Genomic DNA, 15,640 nt, shown 5'->3' with positions numbered 1-15,640 from the left:
TTAAGAAGGGTCCTAGCATCTTTGGAAGATCAGGATGGGAGATTCAAAGTATGACCAAAAGTGCTGTCAATGCAACCAAAGAAATACCAAAGTGTATGGCCCAGCTGGAAATGCTGTCAGAGAGTGAAAATGTCTCATCAAGTTCATTGTCAGAATCTTCTGAATCAGATCATGGAATATGCCAACCACAAAGCTCTGAGTTAGGTCTGCCTCACCTACTGCCTCACCTACATCAACATCACCTTCCTCCTCAGTAAAGTCAACTCCAGCAGCTCCATCTGAACTTTGATTTTCTGTGCAGTTTGGTTCTTTAAGAAACTCTCTGCTGGAAACTCCAAGGTCAGTCTCCACTGTCAACTGAGAATCAGTCAAATGTGTGAAGTCGTTTCTGATTTGTTCACGTCGTTTTTCAGCATCCACACGGGTCCTCCGTCTTATGGTGGAGCTGGAGACAGACAGTCTTTCTATTCATTTTATCTAAAAGAAATGTGTAAATGTTTTAATTAGTATCTGGGTATTAGATGCAGCTTTGACTTACAAATGAGCATGAGGGTGCTTCACTGTTCACTTTAAAGTGATGCTTCATTTGTGTATGTGTAGTTGGCAGTGATGGATAGAGTATTACCTGCTCGCTCTACACAGTTTCTGGTCTCAGTTTGGGGACGCTGGGGCAACTTTGAGGCCCAGACGTTAGTTAGGAGTGTACTGCTGTGGCTGGAGACACAAGAGAAAGACACAAAACAAAACCAAAAAATAAACACCTTAGCTACTATATATATGTGTGTGTGTGTGTGTGTGTGTGTGTGTGTGTGTGTGTGTGTGTATTGTGTGAGAGAGAGAGACAGAGAAAGAGAGGGATATGTTTTTAACTTAAAGTTTTAATCAGATCATTGTTTCAGCAACAGCACAGAAACACATGACATTTTTTTCCACACATATGTGCTGGACAAATCTGTCTGACTTGTTACAGGTTTTGAACTTCACTATAAAAAAATGACTTTATTCCTGAAGGACTTGCCTATTGAATGTTGTACCATTATTGAATTTAAAATCTTTAAAATTGTTTAATATTTTTTATGAATGTGGTGGACACATTTTTCCTACTTGTTAAAGGTATGACACTTTAGTAAAGAAAGACTGAAGGTATTCCTAAATAACTGAATATTGTTATCATTACTATGTTACTTTCTACATGTTCAGCACTTAATGACTATTGGCCTAGATGTGTTGGGAAATGATCTGAATGTGTTTTAAATCAATTGTATTTTTGAGAATTATTTTTAAACAATTTGATTAATGTGATAAAAAAAAGGATACTGAAATTTAAAAATAAACTTTGAATTTCTAATCATATGATTTAATAATCATTGTTCAACATGTTCAGACTGAACCAACAATCATTTTTACAAGATAAACTGAATATTAACAAATGTGTGGGTTTGAGTAAAAACTGTTGTTTTTCTGAAAATTACAATGGATTTATAGCATTTTGGAAAATAACTCCTCATTTAGACCATTTTTTTGCTGTGGGATGACCCATTTATATTTTTCAATCAATATAAAACTGCTATACGGCCATACTACAGTATATTACATTAACATACTTGTATGAATGTGATTATTAATTTTAACAGCAAAATAAATAATAAAGCTGTTAATTAATTCATTCAAATGTCCTATCAGCAGAGGTCCTGAACAGGGTTAACATATTTGACTGACTTGGGCACATTTTAAACTGCTTATTTTTATCATCAGAAAAGGTAAGGACATATATGCAGGATTACACAATAGCAAATTATAAGAACCACAACTAAACTGACTTGATGTTATCTAGGTGATGACTTACAAATAACCTCAACTGGAATATACAGGAGCATCCATTAATGTATCTTAATAGAATTAAATTATCTAAAAGAAGTTGTAGACATTTATCTAACCAGAACACAGTTTGGAACAGCATTACAGGGGGAATATAACATTAAATACAACTCACCTCTCTGAATAAAAATCTGAAGAAATCTGGCCTGAAATAGACATTTTTATTCCCTTTGAACATAAACTCCATAAGTATGCGAGCAACCAGCGTTACTCAAATAAGTTTATAGAGGGGCTGAGTGACCACATATTCAAGAAAGATAGCTTCAAAAGTCAATTGATTAGGTCAGGCTAGTGGTTTAAGGAGGGTAGAAACTCTACTGAAAGTCCCTGTGACTGAATAAAACTTAGTAGAAGACTCGAAGTTAATAAACTAGTTAAAACAAAATGCTAACTTAAGCTAACTCAAATGCACAGTTGACCGTACATTAGGTAAATATAAGACGTCTTCATGTCAATATTACAAAAATACGATACTATCGGATTTTAAATGTTGTAGTTTGACATTCACATAAATATGACACGTTTTTATACCGTATTTTACTGACGGTGTTTGTATCCTGCGGTTGGTTGTCTGCTGCCGTAACAAAGAAGACGTTTCTAGAAGATGTAGTGCACGCAAGTGGCGCGTCCGCCTGCCCTCCGCCGTCAGTCCGCCTTGAGAAGGCCCGCTGTGCAAAGGCTGACCGGGTCTTCAGTGCATGGCTGAAATGAGTGCGACCGCTGGGCGGATGTGCCGCCGTGTGGGCGGATCCGCCCCCCGAGTCTTTTGATATCTGGGAACACTGAAAGATTTCAGTCAATTAAAGCTTAAATTGATTTACCTAAAAAAACATCCTTTAATATCTTACCTTAAAATGAGCAACATTTTTAAAATATAGCTGCAAAGTTAAAGTTTCACACTAAAGATGAATCCCTGATGAACATTTAATGGCATTAGCTCAATTATTATGAGGAAACAGAAATCCATTCTAATATTTCTATCAAATATGTTTATGTCTATAAAATATCCTGGACATCAATAAAAATGTCTGCAGAGTGAAATCTATGAGTCCATCTGCATTTATTCATCATATTGATGTTTAAATGACGGGAACTGCAGCCCACGTTCAGTCAAGTTAGAGGAAATACAGATAAACAACGTTTACAGGTTTCTCTAGAAAATAAAAGCCCTGATGTGTTTAACAGAGAAATTACATGACTTCAAAAATGTGATTTAGAAAATGTAAACAAACTTTAATAAGCATTAGCCAGCTACTCCACTTGTTCTGAATATTTTTGTTCTTGTCTTTGTCAAGCCCAAAAGAATAATTAATCTGTATTCTGGTTGTTTATGAACAGACAAGAGTAACCGGAAGTATTAGCCGAGCTATCGGAAGTGCTAACAAGCTAGCAGAAGTGCTAACAAGCATCTCTTCCGCCACGGAATGTGGTGTTATGCAGAGTCAGGAATCATACCTGTTCAACTTGAAGTTTCTTTATTGTGCTGCATAACATCTGCAAATCATTTAGCGTTTCGTCTGCCAATGCAACGCCAGAACATAGCCGTAAAACTAGAGTCAACAACACTTCCGGGGAATAGCTGCGTATGTAACCTTTCACAATAAAATGCCATAACATCACATGACCCTTTCTTTGAGTCTTTTAAGACATGAGGTTGCATGTTAATAACGCTTAGTTTTCATTTTATGCACAAAATGTATTATTTCCTTTTGGCTCAACATTTTAATAACATTTTAACTGTGGCTATAAACTCTTAGAACAGCTTAGCGTGATGCTTTTTCATTTTGCATCGTCTGCATACCTACCGGGTGGTCTAACAACTCTGCCACTAAAGGTAGTACGAACTGGAGTTGTAGGCAATCTGACATTAACTGAGTCCAGTGGATCAGGCTCAGGATCCGCGTGTGAAGGAGATGAGATTGTTTGTCTTTCACATTCATTTCGTTGTAGTCCACTGACAGGAGTGACAGGGGCATTGAGAATAGGCTTCAAGTGTCGGCGATTCCTCCTCAGTACTCCTCCTCCCTCAGTTTGGACGAGATATGATCTTGGAGAGTCACACTTTTGTAGGACCGTTGCAGGTTCCGTCCATCCCTTTTGACTGTCCATTTTCACTGCGACACTGTATCCTGGCTGAAGTTCTGGAAGTGGTTTGGCACCGTACCTGTCGTCATAGGTGCGTTTGTAGTTTCTTTTGGTTCTCTCATCAGTTTCTCTGACGAGTTGAAGGTCCGGCCACGCAGGTTGCAGTTTTGAATCCAAAGTTGGTATTGTAGTTCTGATCTGCCTTCCTAGCATGAGTTGGGCTGGGCTCACGCCAGTGGCTTGGATAGGAGTTGATCTGTAAATCATCAGAGCTAAGAAAGGGTCTGTCTGTCTCAAGATCCTTTTGGCTGTCTGCACAGCTCTCTCAGCTTCGCCATTAGCCTGTGCGTAATGAGGGCTAGTAGTAATGTGCTTTATGTCATAGTCTTGCACAAACTGCATAAAGGTTCTTCCAGAGAATTGGGGACCATTGTCAGTAATGAGTTCATTTGGACATCCCCATCTTGCACAGATGTTCTTCATATTAGCTACTGTGGTCTCGCTTGACATATTTTCCAGGTGTGCCAACTCTATGTATCGAGAGAAATAGTCCACAACGACTAGATAGTTTTGCTTGTTCAGTTCACAAATATCTGCCGCTACTCTTTCCCATGGTCGACTCGGTAACGTAGTAGTAAGCAAAGGTTCTCTCTTCTGAGTTGGTTTTGTCTCTTGGCAGTGAGAACAAGTACTGACCATTTGTTTGATTTCACTGCTTAGTCCTGGCCACCATACGCTACATTTAGCTCTTTCTCTGCACTTCACGATTCCCTGATGTCCATCATGAATACGCTGTAAAATCTCAGGCCTTAGCTGTTGAGGCACTACTATTCTGTCATTGAATAACACCAGGCCGTTTGACACTGTGAGAGAATGTCTATTGGTGTAGTAGGGCTTTATCTCGTTTGGTATCTTAGTTGAGTATTTTGGCCAACCTGCCTGCACAAACATTTGAACCATCTGGAGATCCACATCCTCTTTTGTCTGCTGTTTCATCACATCCAACTTGGTAGGGGAAATGGGCCATGAGTTTTGTGTTGACTCTTCATGTGCCTCTATTTCTTCCAACAGTTCTGAAATTTCTTGAGTTACAGCTGTTTGTGGGTGCCACGAAAGAGTATCTGCAACTATCAGATCTTTCCCAGGAACACAGACAGCTGTGGGGTTGTAGCGCATCATATGTAACAACAGTCTTTGGCACCTCAGTGGCACGGAGTGAAGATCCTTGCTGTTTATGAGCGGTATTAGTGGTTTATGATCACTCTGCAATGTAAAGGAGTCTAGACCATAAAGGTATCTGCTGAACTTCTCGCATGCCCAGACCGCTACGAGACACTCCTTTTCTATTTGTGCGTATCTTTGCTCGGCCTCAGTGAGTGTTCTCGAACAAAAGCTCACAGGTTTTAGCTGTCCATTGTGATCCTGAAGTAGGACTCCACCTAAACCGTAACTACTAGCGTCTGCACTGACAATAGTTGGTTTAGTTACATCATAGAATGCAAGTATTGGTGACTTTGTGACAAGTTCTTTCACTTTACTGAATGCTACTTCTTGAGAAGTATCCCAAGTCCAAGTCACGTCACTTTTGAGTAGATCGTTAAGCGGTTTTGTGAGCTCAGAAAGGTTTGGTAGATATCTGCCTAAGTAGTGAATCATCCCAAGGATCCTCCTCAGGTCTGAAATGTTCTTTGGTGCTTCAAGCTCTGTCACCGCTTTAACTTTAGCTTTATCAGGCCTTATACCATGTTCGTCAATGCAATGTCCGAGATAGTTAAGTTGTTGCTGACGCAGAAGGCATTTCTCATGGTTTAGTTTTAACCCTGCCTCTTTGAGCGTGTTTAGTGTCTTTTGTAGTCTCACCTCATGTTCCTCTGAGGTGTTTGAGAATATCAGTATATCGTCCATATATACTGCAACGCCTTCATGTCCTTTCAGAAGTTCGGTCATTTCACGTTGAAAGATTTCTGGAGCGCTGGTTATTCCAAATGGTAACCTGTTGAAATAGTACCTGCCAAATGGAGTTATAAAGGTAGTCAGTTTGGCACTCTCAGGATCCAGTGGTATTTGCCAGAAACCACTTGCTGCATCTAACAGAGAAAACACCTTGGCACCTGCAAGTTTGGGCAGAATATCATCAACAGTTTGTAAGACATATTTTTCTCTTTTTACTGCCTTATTTAGCACTTTCAAATGAACACAGATCCTGGGTTGCTCTTTGTTCTTCTTTGACACAGGAACCATCGGAGCATACCACTCCGTTGGCTCTGATATTGGCTGAATCACGCCACAATCCACCATGCGATCCAGTTCTTTCTTCACCTTTGACAGCATAGGCACTGACACTCTCCTTGCAGTTGTCACACTGTAGGGAACTGCATCTTCTTTTAAGGTGATTTTGATGGGCTTGATTTTCAACTTTCCCACGTCATTAGGGCAAGATTCATTTATTTGTGTAGCAGCTTTTATTTCTTCCATGTGTTTTATCAGGCCCATGGCAACCGCAACATTGCGAGTCAGGAGTTGACTGTTTTGTGAACCTTTAATCACATTAACTTTAAATCTGAATCTTTTCTCTTTTCTCATTGTTGTGGCTATAAAATAACCAACACAGTTCAGTTTGCCACCAGGACTTTCTATCCTGTTCTCTGGTTTTCTTAGTTTTGGCTTATAGGTAAGCTTTTCAAATGTCTCTTCTGATATCACACTTGTATCAGCCCCTGAGTCAATCTTGAATGTTATTTGTGTACCTTGTATTGGTAGTTTTACAGTCCATGCCTTGGTTGAATCTTCCATGTCTGTGATTCCTCCCAAAAAGTAAGTCGCATTGTCGTCACTTTCTTGTTTTGGTGCAATAACCTCGTTGACCACACGGGAGCGACAAACGACTGCGAAATGGCCTAGCTTTTTACAGCTCCGACACTCAGCATTTTTAGCTGGACATTTGTCATTCTTTGGATGTACACGACCACATCTAGTGCATTTATGACCTTAATTCACGTTTTGATACTGTTTCACTTTGGCTCCTGCATGTTGTGCTTTGCTAACATGACTTTTGCTGCCTCTTTGTTTGTCTCTGTGTAGCTGCCGCTTGTAAGCCACTTCACTTAGATTTGCAGTTGCATTAGCTCCTTGCTCACTAACATGCTGTTTCACTTGCTCTGACTGTCTCACGTGTTCCACTGCTTTAGTGAGTGTTAAGTCAGGCATCATTTGCAACTTCTCTGACAGTTCTTTGTCGAGTATTCCAATGACCAACCTGTCACGGATATTTTCTTCTTTAACACGGCCAAAGTCACATGTGTCGGCTAACTCGTGGAGTGTTCTGATGTATTCCTCCGCGGTTTCTCCTGCTCTTTGAGTGCGCTGATGAAAACGAGCTCTTTCATGTATTGTGTTCACTTTAGGCACAAAATAATTGTCCAGTTTGTCCAACACAATGTCGTAATCATCTTCCTCTTCCCCCTCTTCGAAAGTGAAAGTCTTATACACTTGTTCTGCTTCTTTTCCAAGCGAATATAGCAGTGTACAGACCTGGACCTCACCATCCTCTAGGTTTAGCTTCGTGGCTACACGGTAGCGCTGAAATCGCTGCCGCCATTCTGGCCAATGCTCCGGCCGAGAAAAATCAAAAGCTTCTGGAGGTGGGAATTTCGCCATCTTCGACAACTTCTGACACCATGTGGTGTTATGCAGAGTCAGGAATCATACCTGTTCAACTTGAAGTTTCTTTATTGTGCTGCATAACATCTGCAAATCATTTACCGTTTCGTCTGCCAATGCAACGCCAGAACATAGCCGTAAAACGAGAGTCAACAACACTTCCAGGGAATAGCTGCGTATGTAACCTTTCACAATAAAATGCCATAACATCACACGGAACAAATATATAATAAGTATAGCTTTTAAAATAACTCCTGTCCCAGACCCAGAGCTGTATCTCCGTCTCAGTGTGAGCTCTCATGTTTCTCTGTGTGACTGTGTCTGACTTCCTCTCATTAAATCCTCCTGGAGAAGCCAGGCGCAGACACAGAAACTGTAGACAGGTGGATAAAGGAAAGGGCTTTTATTGAACAAACTTCACTAATACAACAATGGAGAACTGAACTGGAGGACAAAACTAAAGCAAACTACTCACAACTCTTCAAACAAACACTACCAGTACCACAATGGAAGTCTACTAAAAGGAACTGAAGGAACAAAGCTGAACTCAGGAGGGGGACTCACAAGACGGGGAACTGGAAACAGAGGGGGAACAGGTCGGGGAAATCCAGGAGAAAACAGAGTCCAAGAGCAGAATCCAGGGAGGAGGAAAAGTGAGTCCAACAGAAGAGGACTGAGGTCACCCAGAACAGAGCAACTGTGGAGATCAGAGTCCAGAGGAAAACAGGAAACTGATGAGTTTAAATCAGTGGAGGTGAAGCAGTGAGCAGGAGAGTAGAGTTTATCTGATTACTGCAGTAATGAGCTGGTAGAGAGCAGGAAGGTGAAGCAGGGAGAGAGAGAGACAGGTGAAAACAATGAACACATGAGGAAGGAAAGACAAGAGAGAAATGTGTTCTACATTTACATTTATTCCTGTTCTCATCTCTGTGTTCCATGTTGAGTAGAATAAAGCAGATGAATAATAAGCAGCTGATAGAATGTGTGTTTGGAATGAAGAACTCAGAGTCAGGATTTGTAGCCACAGCCCTTTATTCTTCTCCATCACACACAAGATGAAGGAAGTTCTCATTTCATCACTAGAACAGGACTTAAAGACTGACATCAGGATCAAGTGTGGCTGCACAAAAAGCTGATTTTCACTTGACAATACTGTGTGAAAGTCTGTCAGCAGTTTGGAGATTCACTGCTTCCTCTCTCATTTCACACTTTGTGCAGCTCAAATGCTTTTAGTTCAAGTGAGTGTCAGAGGAACACCACATCCTGATTTTCACTCTCAACATTTGACTGGAAAAAGACGCAAACACCACATTTGGCTCCTGGAATAATCACAACTTCCATCCTTGAAGAGGAACAAGTTTACAAGGAATCATTTAGAAGGATTCGACAAAGAAACATTTAATCCATGAATGTAAAAACATGTTTGTGAGGGACAGAGTCATGGAGAGACTCAACTATCTGTTCAACACTGTTTCTGTACCAGGAGGAGACTCTGGACACTCAACTCAGCACAGAGACACTGAGGAACCAGAACTGGCCAAGGAGAACCCAAATCCAGGATAGAGAGTTTCAGTGAATGTGGTGTTGAAGGTGTGGAGGAGGATCAGAGAGTCAGAGGAGACTCTGTAGAAGGATAGAGTTCCAGCAGGAACGTCCACATAAACTGAAACTCTGTGAGAGACTGAGGAGGACCTGATGGATGTTTGACTGTTATTGTGTCTGACATAGTAACCATCATCATAGCAGAACAGACTCCAGGACTGATCATTAGATCCAAACTCACAGTCATCACTGTCTCCTTTCCTTCTGATTCCTCTGTAACTCACTGATATATCAACCTTTCCTCTCCACTCCACCTCCCAGTAACAGCGACCAGTCAGACCAGTTCCACACAGCAGCTGATAACACAAGTCAAACCTGTCTGGATGATGAGTATACGACTGATACTCCTCCACCCGTGTCACCTTCCTGTTGTTGTCAGACAGTTTGAGTTTTCTGTTTACTGTGTTTGTGTCGACTGTGAGTTGACAGGAATCTGATGGAGAGAACAAACACAACACAGCTGCAGTTATTGATGGATCATGTGATCAGTATTAAAGCTTTGATGATGACCTCAGAGATGTGACACTTTGAAGATGCTTGAATGTGCTGCTTTGTTTCCATCAGTCCATTAAAACACACTTACACTTCCTCAGACCTGGTGTCAACCATCGGACTCCAGCAGGCGTCACCCTGAAAGGAGGAGGACGGTCAGAGCAGCAGAGACTCTTTCAGCAGCACACATGGACAGCATCTCTAAAGTCCTGTCCTGTGCTCGTCACGTTCCAGCTCAGTTTACACTCATTATTCAGCTTTACTCATTGATGCTTCCTCTGTTCATGGAGCTAGGCTAACAGTTTACCCTGCTTCCTGTTTTTGAGCTAAGCTAGGCTAACAGTTCACCCTGCTTTCTGTCTTGGAGCTAAGCTAGGCTAACAGTTTACCCTGCTTCCTGTCTTTGAGCTATGCTGGGCTAACAGTTCACCCTGCTTCCTGTCGTTGAGCTAAGCTAGGCTAACAGTTCACCCTGCTTTCTGTCTTGGAGCTAAGCTAGGCTAACAGTTCACCCTGCTTCCTGTCTTTGAGCTAAGCTAGGCTAACAGTTCACCCTGCTTCCTGTCTTTGAGCTAAGCTAGGCTAACAGTTCACCCTGCTTCCTGTCTTTGAGCTAAGCTCGGCTAACAGGTTCCCTCTGCTGTCAGTATTAATGCTAAGCTAGGCTAACAGGTTCCCTCTGCTCTAGGTATCAATGCTAAGCTAGGCTAACAGTTTCCTTCTGTTCTCAGCATTAATGCTAAGCTAGGCTAACAGTTTCCCTCTCTTCTCAGTATTAATGCTAAGCTAGGCTAACAGTTTCCCTCTGCTCTCAGCATTAATGTTAAGCGAGGCTAACAGGTTCCCTCTGTTCTCAGCATTAATGCTAAGCTAGGCTAACAGTTTCCCTCTCTTCTCAGTATTAATGCTAAGCGAGGCTAACAGTTTCCCTCTGCTCTCAGCATTAATACTAAGCTAGGCTAACAGGTTCCCTCTGCTGTCAGTATTAATGCTAAGCTAGGCTAACAGGTTCCCTCTGCTCTAGGTATTAATACTAAGCTAGGCTAACAGTTTCCTTCTGTTCTCAGCATTAATGCTAAGCTAGGCTAACAGGTTCCCTCTGCTCTCAGCATTAATGCTAAGCGAGGCTAAGAGGTTCCCTCTGCTCTCAGTATTAATGCTAAGCTATGCTAACAGTTTCCCTCTGTTCTCAGTATTAATGCTAAGCTAGGCTAACAGTTTCCCTCTGCTCTCAGCATTAATGCTAAGCTAGGCTAACAGTTTCCCTCTGTTCTCAGCATTGATGCTAAGCTAGGCAAACAGTTTCCCTCTGATCTCAGCATTAATGCTAAGCTAGGCTAACAGTTTCCCTCTTCTCTCAGCATTAATAGTAAGCTAGGCTTTTCATGGTGTGTAGCTGAGCTAACTGTTCTTCTGCTTCATTCTTGGTGTTTCTCTCTTCCACTGATTCTCAGGTGTTTTCTGTTCAGCCCCTCAGGAAGAAGGAAACATTTAGCGCCCCCTACCCTCCACCACCGCTAGAAATAGCATCATGAGTCTAGAAATTATTTCAAGTACACCTCTGTACATGAAAGAAAACTAAAAAGAAAGAAATCTAGATCCACTTCCAACAAAGAACAACTTTATGAACCATTAGCCTTAAATTCAACAAATTTAATCCTTCTGGAAACTCTAAACATTTTAACCGACTAATTGATAACTCCATTTTTCTCACACTTCTTCTTGTGTTCCTGCTCCACAAACATTCTGATCTCCTCTCTGAGCTCAGAAACTCTGGACTAGACTTTCCCTGGTGACAGCCACCTTGGTTCAGAGTCAAACAGCACAGCTTGATGTTCAGCTCCCATCTCCTCACAGGGAGCAGAGAAGACTCTGGTTTTAGTGCTCTGCTCTTTAGAAAACTGACTCCAGTCAGAAGCTCCCTTCATCCAGAGGAAAGCTGCCTTGATGCCAGAGCTTCTCTGTGGACCACAGTGTGTCCACTCAGCAGTAAGTGAGGTCTTCTGGATGACTTCCTCAAGCCCTTTTCTCCTCCCTGCCATGGTCTGTGCACCATCACTGCAAACACCACTTATCCCACTGTAGCCCATTCTCAGTCAGGAAGCAGTCCAGGATTTAGAACATCTCTTCAGCTGTGGCTGTCTCTGACATATTTACTAAAACTAGATCCTCACACAGGGAGTCTGTCGTGTCCAAATGCACAGAAGCCACAAACAAGCAGTCTCTGTTGCTGTCAGGCTTCATGGAACTGAAAGGCACAACGTTTGTCTTTGACTTGCTCTACCAGCTGTTCCTGAACATGGCTAGCCATCCCTGCTGAAAAAATTCAGAGAAACCATCAGGCATATTCTATTGGTTTCTAATGGTTCCTGATGGTTTGTAATGGTTTCTAATGGGTAGTCATGCTTTCCTAATGGTCAGTTCGTTTTTCCAATGGGATTATATTTTGTCCCACACAAATCTACAGGATTTTTACGAATAGTCCATACAGGAGTCTAATGGTTCCTACAGGAGTCTAATGGTTCCTACAGGACTCTAATGGTTCCTACAGGACTCTAATGGTTCCCACAGAAGTCTTAATGGTTCCTACAGGTGTTTTTATACCAGTCTAATGGTCACTATACAATGGTCTAGTGGTCACTACAGGGTGTGTTCTCTAATGGTTCCTATTGTGATGGGGGAACACAGATGTTATACTCTTCTTTAGCGATCACGTCTTAGCTTTAATATTTATAAAATATAATATATATTCCATGATCACCTTTGGCTTTTTGCAATTGAATTTGTGATTAAATCATATTTGGTCTCTTGTAATAAAATCTTTGTTCATGACTCATCCAAGAGGAGGAAAAAGAAAAGAACACGATAGAGGCACTAACTACAAGAGAAATGCAGGGGCCTATTTCACGAAGCAGGTTTTACAAACTCTGAGTTTCATCCTCAACTCTGAGTTGATCTACTCAGAGATAGAAAACTCTGAGTTTTCGGTTTCACAACGGCTGATTTGAGTTGGGTTAATCAACTCGGAGTAGTTTGACCCGGAGTTACGCGCGTGCACCGCAAGTCTGAAAAGACAGCATCAATGGAACCCCGATTCGACGAGTCACCATGGAAACGGGGAAGTGAAAGGCTGCGTTTTTGAACTGGAAGTTTTTAACGCGCTCATATGGCGAGTTTGAACACGTTTTTAGAAAGAAGTGCAACACCGCTGCAGCTGCAAAAGAGAGAGAGACGGCATGGAGAACAGCCCGGATCAATGCGTAAGTTTAAATGTAGTCCTTTGTAATCGTAATAATATTGCAGGGAATAACTGTCTGAATGGTAGAATATTAAGTTATTTCATTTAGGTGAAATCCCGACTGGGCAGCAGCTTAGGATGAAATATATAAACATTGTTCAAACGGGTCAGACCTCGGCATTATCTCATGGAGGTACTTCATGTTGATCATGTTTTACATTGTAAAGTAGCCTAAATATTAAGTGACTGTTTGACTGTGTAGTTGTTTTATCCACACATAGCCTAAATGTCTGCATCCATATCATGTCCTGTTAAATAATTAAGCCTATTTAAACTAACATAGACTTCTGCTCAGCCAACAGAAAGAAAGCAGATGCCTGTAAAACGGTGGTATAAAATGTCATGGATGCATATATACACACCTTGTAATTGTAAGGAGGCAACACTCCACAGATTTCTCCAAATGGTAGTTTAAGTTTACTGAAACATGTCACTGATCTAGGATGAAGAGGATGAAACTGTGTCTGCTGCCTTTACAGAGGGGGATCCAGAAAGGCATACAGAGGTGTGTTACTGATAGTTCTCTTCTCATTCAGATTTTAGGTGGAATATAGAGTGTGACATTTAGCCTACATTGAAGTATTGCACATTCTCATCCTTTTTAACAGAGCATGGCTGGACAGCAGCAGAATGGTCCCTCATCTTCCACTGCACAGACTGACACAGTGAGATGGATGTTCAGGAAACACCAGAGCTTCATTCTGTGGAATTCATGTGCAACTGTATAATTGAATGTCCTCTATGTATTCCCAGTTACCAGTAAAACAGATTTACAAACTGCATTTGCTGAGAAAAAAAAAACAGATTAGGAGGGCAGATCTGGAAATTGAAAAACTGGAGCACAAGTTAGAGGTGGTGATGGTCACAGGTGAATTATGTTAACTATTGGAACATTAACTGAACTATCTTTTATTTGTAGGGAATAAAGAAGAGCAAATGAAATGTGTATCATGTCTTTATTTGCTGTGGTGGTGATGATGGTGACTTAAACTCTAAAGTGATTATTGCATACGGTGTCTCTGACTGCTCTGCTGTCCTGGATAGCTGCAGGTGGATGGGCTCATCATCTGGGTCTTCAGTTTGTAGGGCAGGGTGTTGCTCTCCTCTAATAGTGGTAATATTATGAAGAACAACACATGCCACAGTAATATCACAGGCCCTCTCAGGGGTCACCCTGAGGAGACGTAGGCTCTGGAAACGGGCTTTCAGCAGGCCTATGGTCATCTCCACCCGGGCTCTGGTCCTGCAGTGAGTCCGGTTGAAGTTCTGTTGGGGGCCTGGTTCAGGGTCAGGGTATGAGGTCATCAGCCTGGGTTGGCATGGTAACCCCTGTCACCCAGCAGAAGGCCATCAAACTCTCCTGTAATGTATAGTGGATCCATCAGAGTATATTAAAGGAGAGAGACAAGAGAATTCTATTGTGAAAATCTTTAGGCTGCTGACCACGCTGCAGTCTGTTGCTCAGGTTAGACTCTCCATAAATCCTGGAGTCATGAACAGACCCAGACCACTTGGCCTCCACATTAGAAATGATGTATGCAGCATCACATATGATCTGGACAGTGCAGAGAATGACAGATGTTGAACTATGATGCAGTCTTCAACATTTAGAAACAGTAGTCAGTCTACCTGTAGCCTACCTGCACATTTATGCTGTGAATGGACTTCCTGTTCATGATGTGAGGGAGCTGTGATGGGGATGTGTGTGCATCTATGCAGCCAATCACACTGGGAAATCCTAAAAGAAATTAAAGCTGCAAGCAGCGATGGACGGGTCCTCGCATCCACGCTGGTCGGCGAATCCATGCACGTCCACCAGGTGGCACTGTGACTGAGAGTGTGTGCTGGCCTCTGAATCACATCTGGACCAGAGTTTAATCACACGTAAAATTTCAGCCAGATTGGAGCATGTTCAGACCAGTTATACAGCATTTCCTGCCCATCCACCACCAGGTGGCGCTGTAACTCAGAGTGTATTTCAAACAGTGGATGTGATGAGGGCTGGACTCTGATCACTCATGAAAAGTTTCAGGCTGATTTGAACATGTAGAGGCCAGTTATACAGCATTTATTGTCCCTCCAACAGGTGGCGCTGCAACTGAGAGTGTCTGTTGGCCTGTAGATGTGATCAGGATTGGATTGTGATCACACATGGAAAGTTTGAGGCAGATTGGAGCATGCAGAGGAGAGTTATACAGCAGTTGTTGTTTCATGGCGAAGCATCAAAACTCTAATGGTCGCCATGGCCACGCCATTTGGCTTCTGGTTAACCTTTTGATAACTTTTCCAAACCAAGTCCTGCTGTGTGGACTGACAAAATTTCAGGTCTCCTGGAATTATCCCCTAGGAGGTATTAACTCTCAAAAATGAGAAAAATCAACAAAAATCTCACAATTAATCCAAGATGGCCGACTTCCTGTTGGGTTTAGGACATGGCTCCAAGAGACTTTTTTGTGCGTCCTGATGTGCTCTATAAGCCTCCCAAATTTCATGGATGTAGGTGAAACGTGCTGGGGGGGCTGTTTGTTAAAAATACTGTAGGGGGCGCTATAGCATGTGCAGTGCCGAGATGCATACAGTGTTGTTCCTTGGGTCAATGGTGATGTGTGTGGTAATTTTTGTGAG

The 15,640-nt window shown here is 42.0% G+C and overlaps 1 protein-coding gene and 2 long non-coding RNA genes across 7 annotated transcripts in view; 1 reads left to right on the top strand and 2 right to left on the bottom strand.

Annotated features, from left to right (window-relative positions):
* Positions 1–15,640, bottom strand: part of LOC127530226 (NACHT, LRR and PYD domains-containing protein 3-like) — a 499,749-nt gene that overhangs the window by 53,084 nt on the left and 431,025 nt on the right. Inside the window, exons 16-17 of one of the 4 annotated variants that reach the window (XM_051942458.1) lie at positions 9,809–9,855; positions 8,781–9,658 (exon numbers count right to left, since the gene is read on the bottom strand). In XM_051942458.1, coding sequence (XP_051798418.1) covers positions 9,129–9,658; positions 9,809–9,855 — 577 coding nt within the window. In that variant the 3' untranslated portion in view covers positions 8,781–9,128. Of the gene's footprint in view, positions 1–8,776; positions 9,659–9,808; positions 9,856–15,640 lie in introns of those variants that run through there. The other 3 variants (XM_051942457.1, XM_051942466.1, XM_051942459.1) reach the window with 3 other exon arrangements.
* LOC127532102 (uncharacterized) lies at positions 12,656–13,763 on the top strand. The gene is made up of 3 exons (XR_007939357.1): positions 12,656–12,977; positions 13,458–13,520; positions 13,624–13,763. It is a non-coding gene; the product is annotated as an uncharacterized LOC127532102 (long non-coding RNA).
* Positions 13,955–14,757, bottom strand: LOC127532103 (uncharacterized). 2 transcript variants are annotated; one of them, XR_007939359.1, is made up of 3 exons: positions 14,656–14,749; positions 14,459–14,570; positions 13,955–14,375 (listed from the first exon to the last, which is right to left on the bottom strand). It is a non-coding gene; the product is annotated as an uncharacterized LOC127532103 (long non-coding RNA). The 2 variants fall into 2 exon arrangements; XR_007939358.1 differs by having other exon boundaries at positions 14,459–14,757.

Source organism: Acanthochromis polyacanthus, chromosome 22 (assembly GCF_021347895.1).
Source record: "Acanthochromis polyacanthus isolate Apoly-LR-REF ecotype Palm Island chromosome 22, KAUST_Apoly_ChrSc, whole genome shotgun sequence".
In the NCBI taxonomy this organism is placed as follows: Eukaryota; Metazoa; Chordata; class Actinopteri; family Pomacentridae; genus Acanthochromis; species Acanthochromis polyacanthus.
This window is presented reverse-complemented; position numbering and strand designations above follow the sequence as displayed.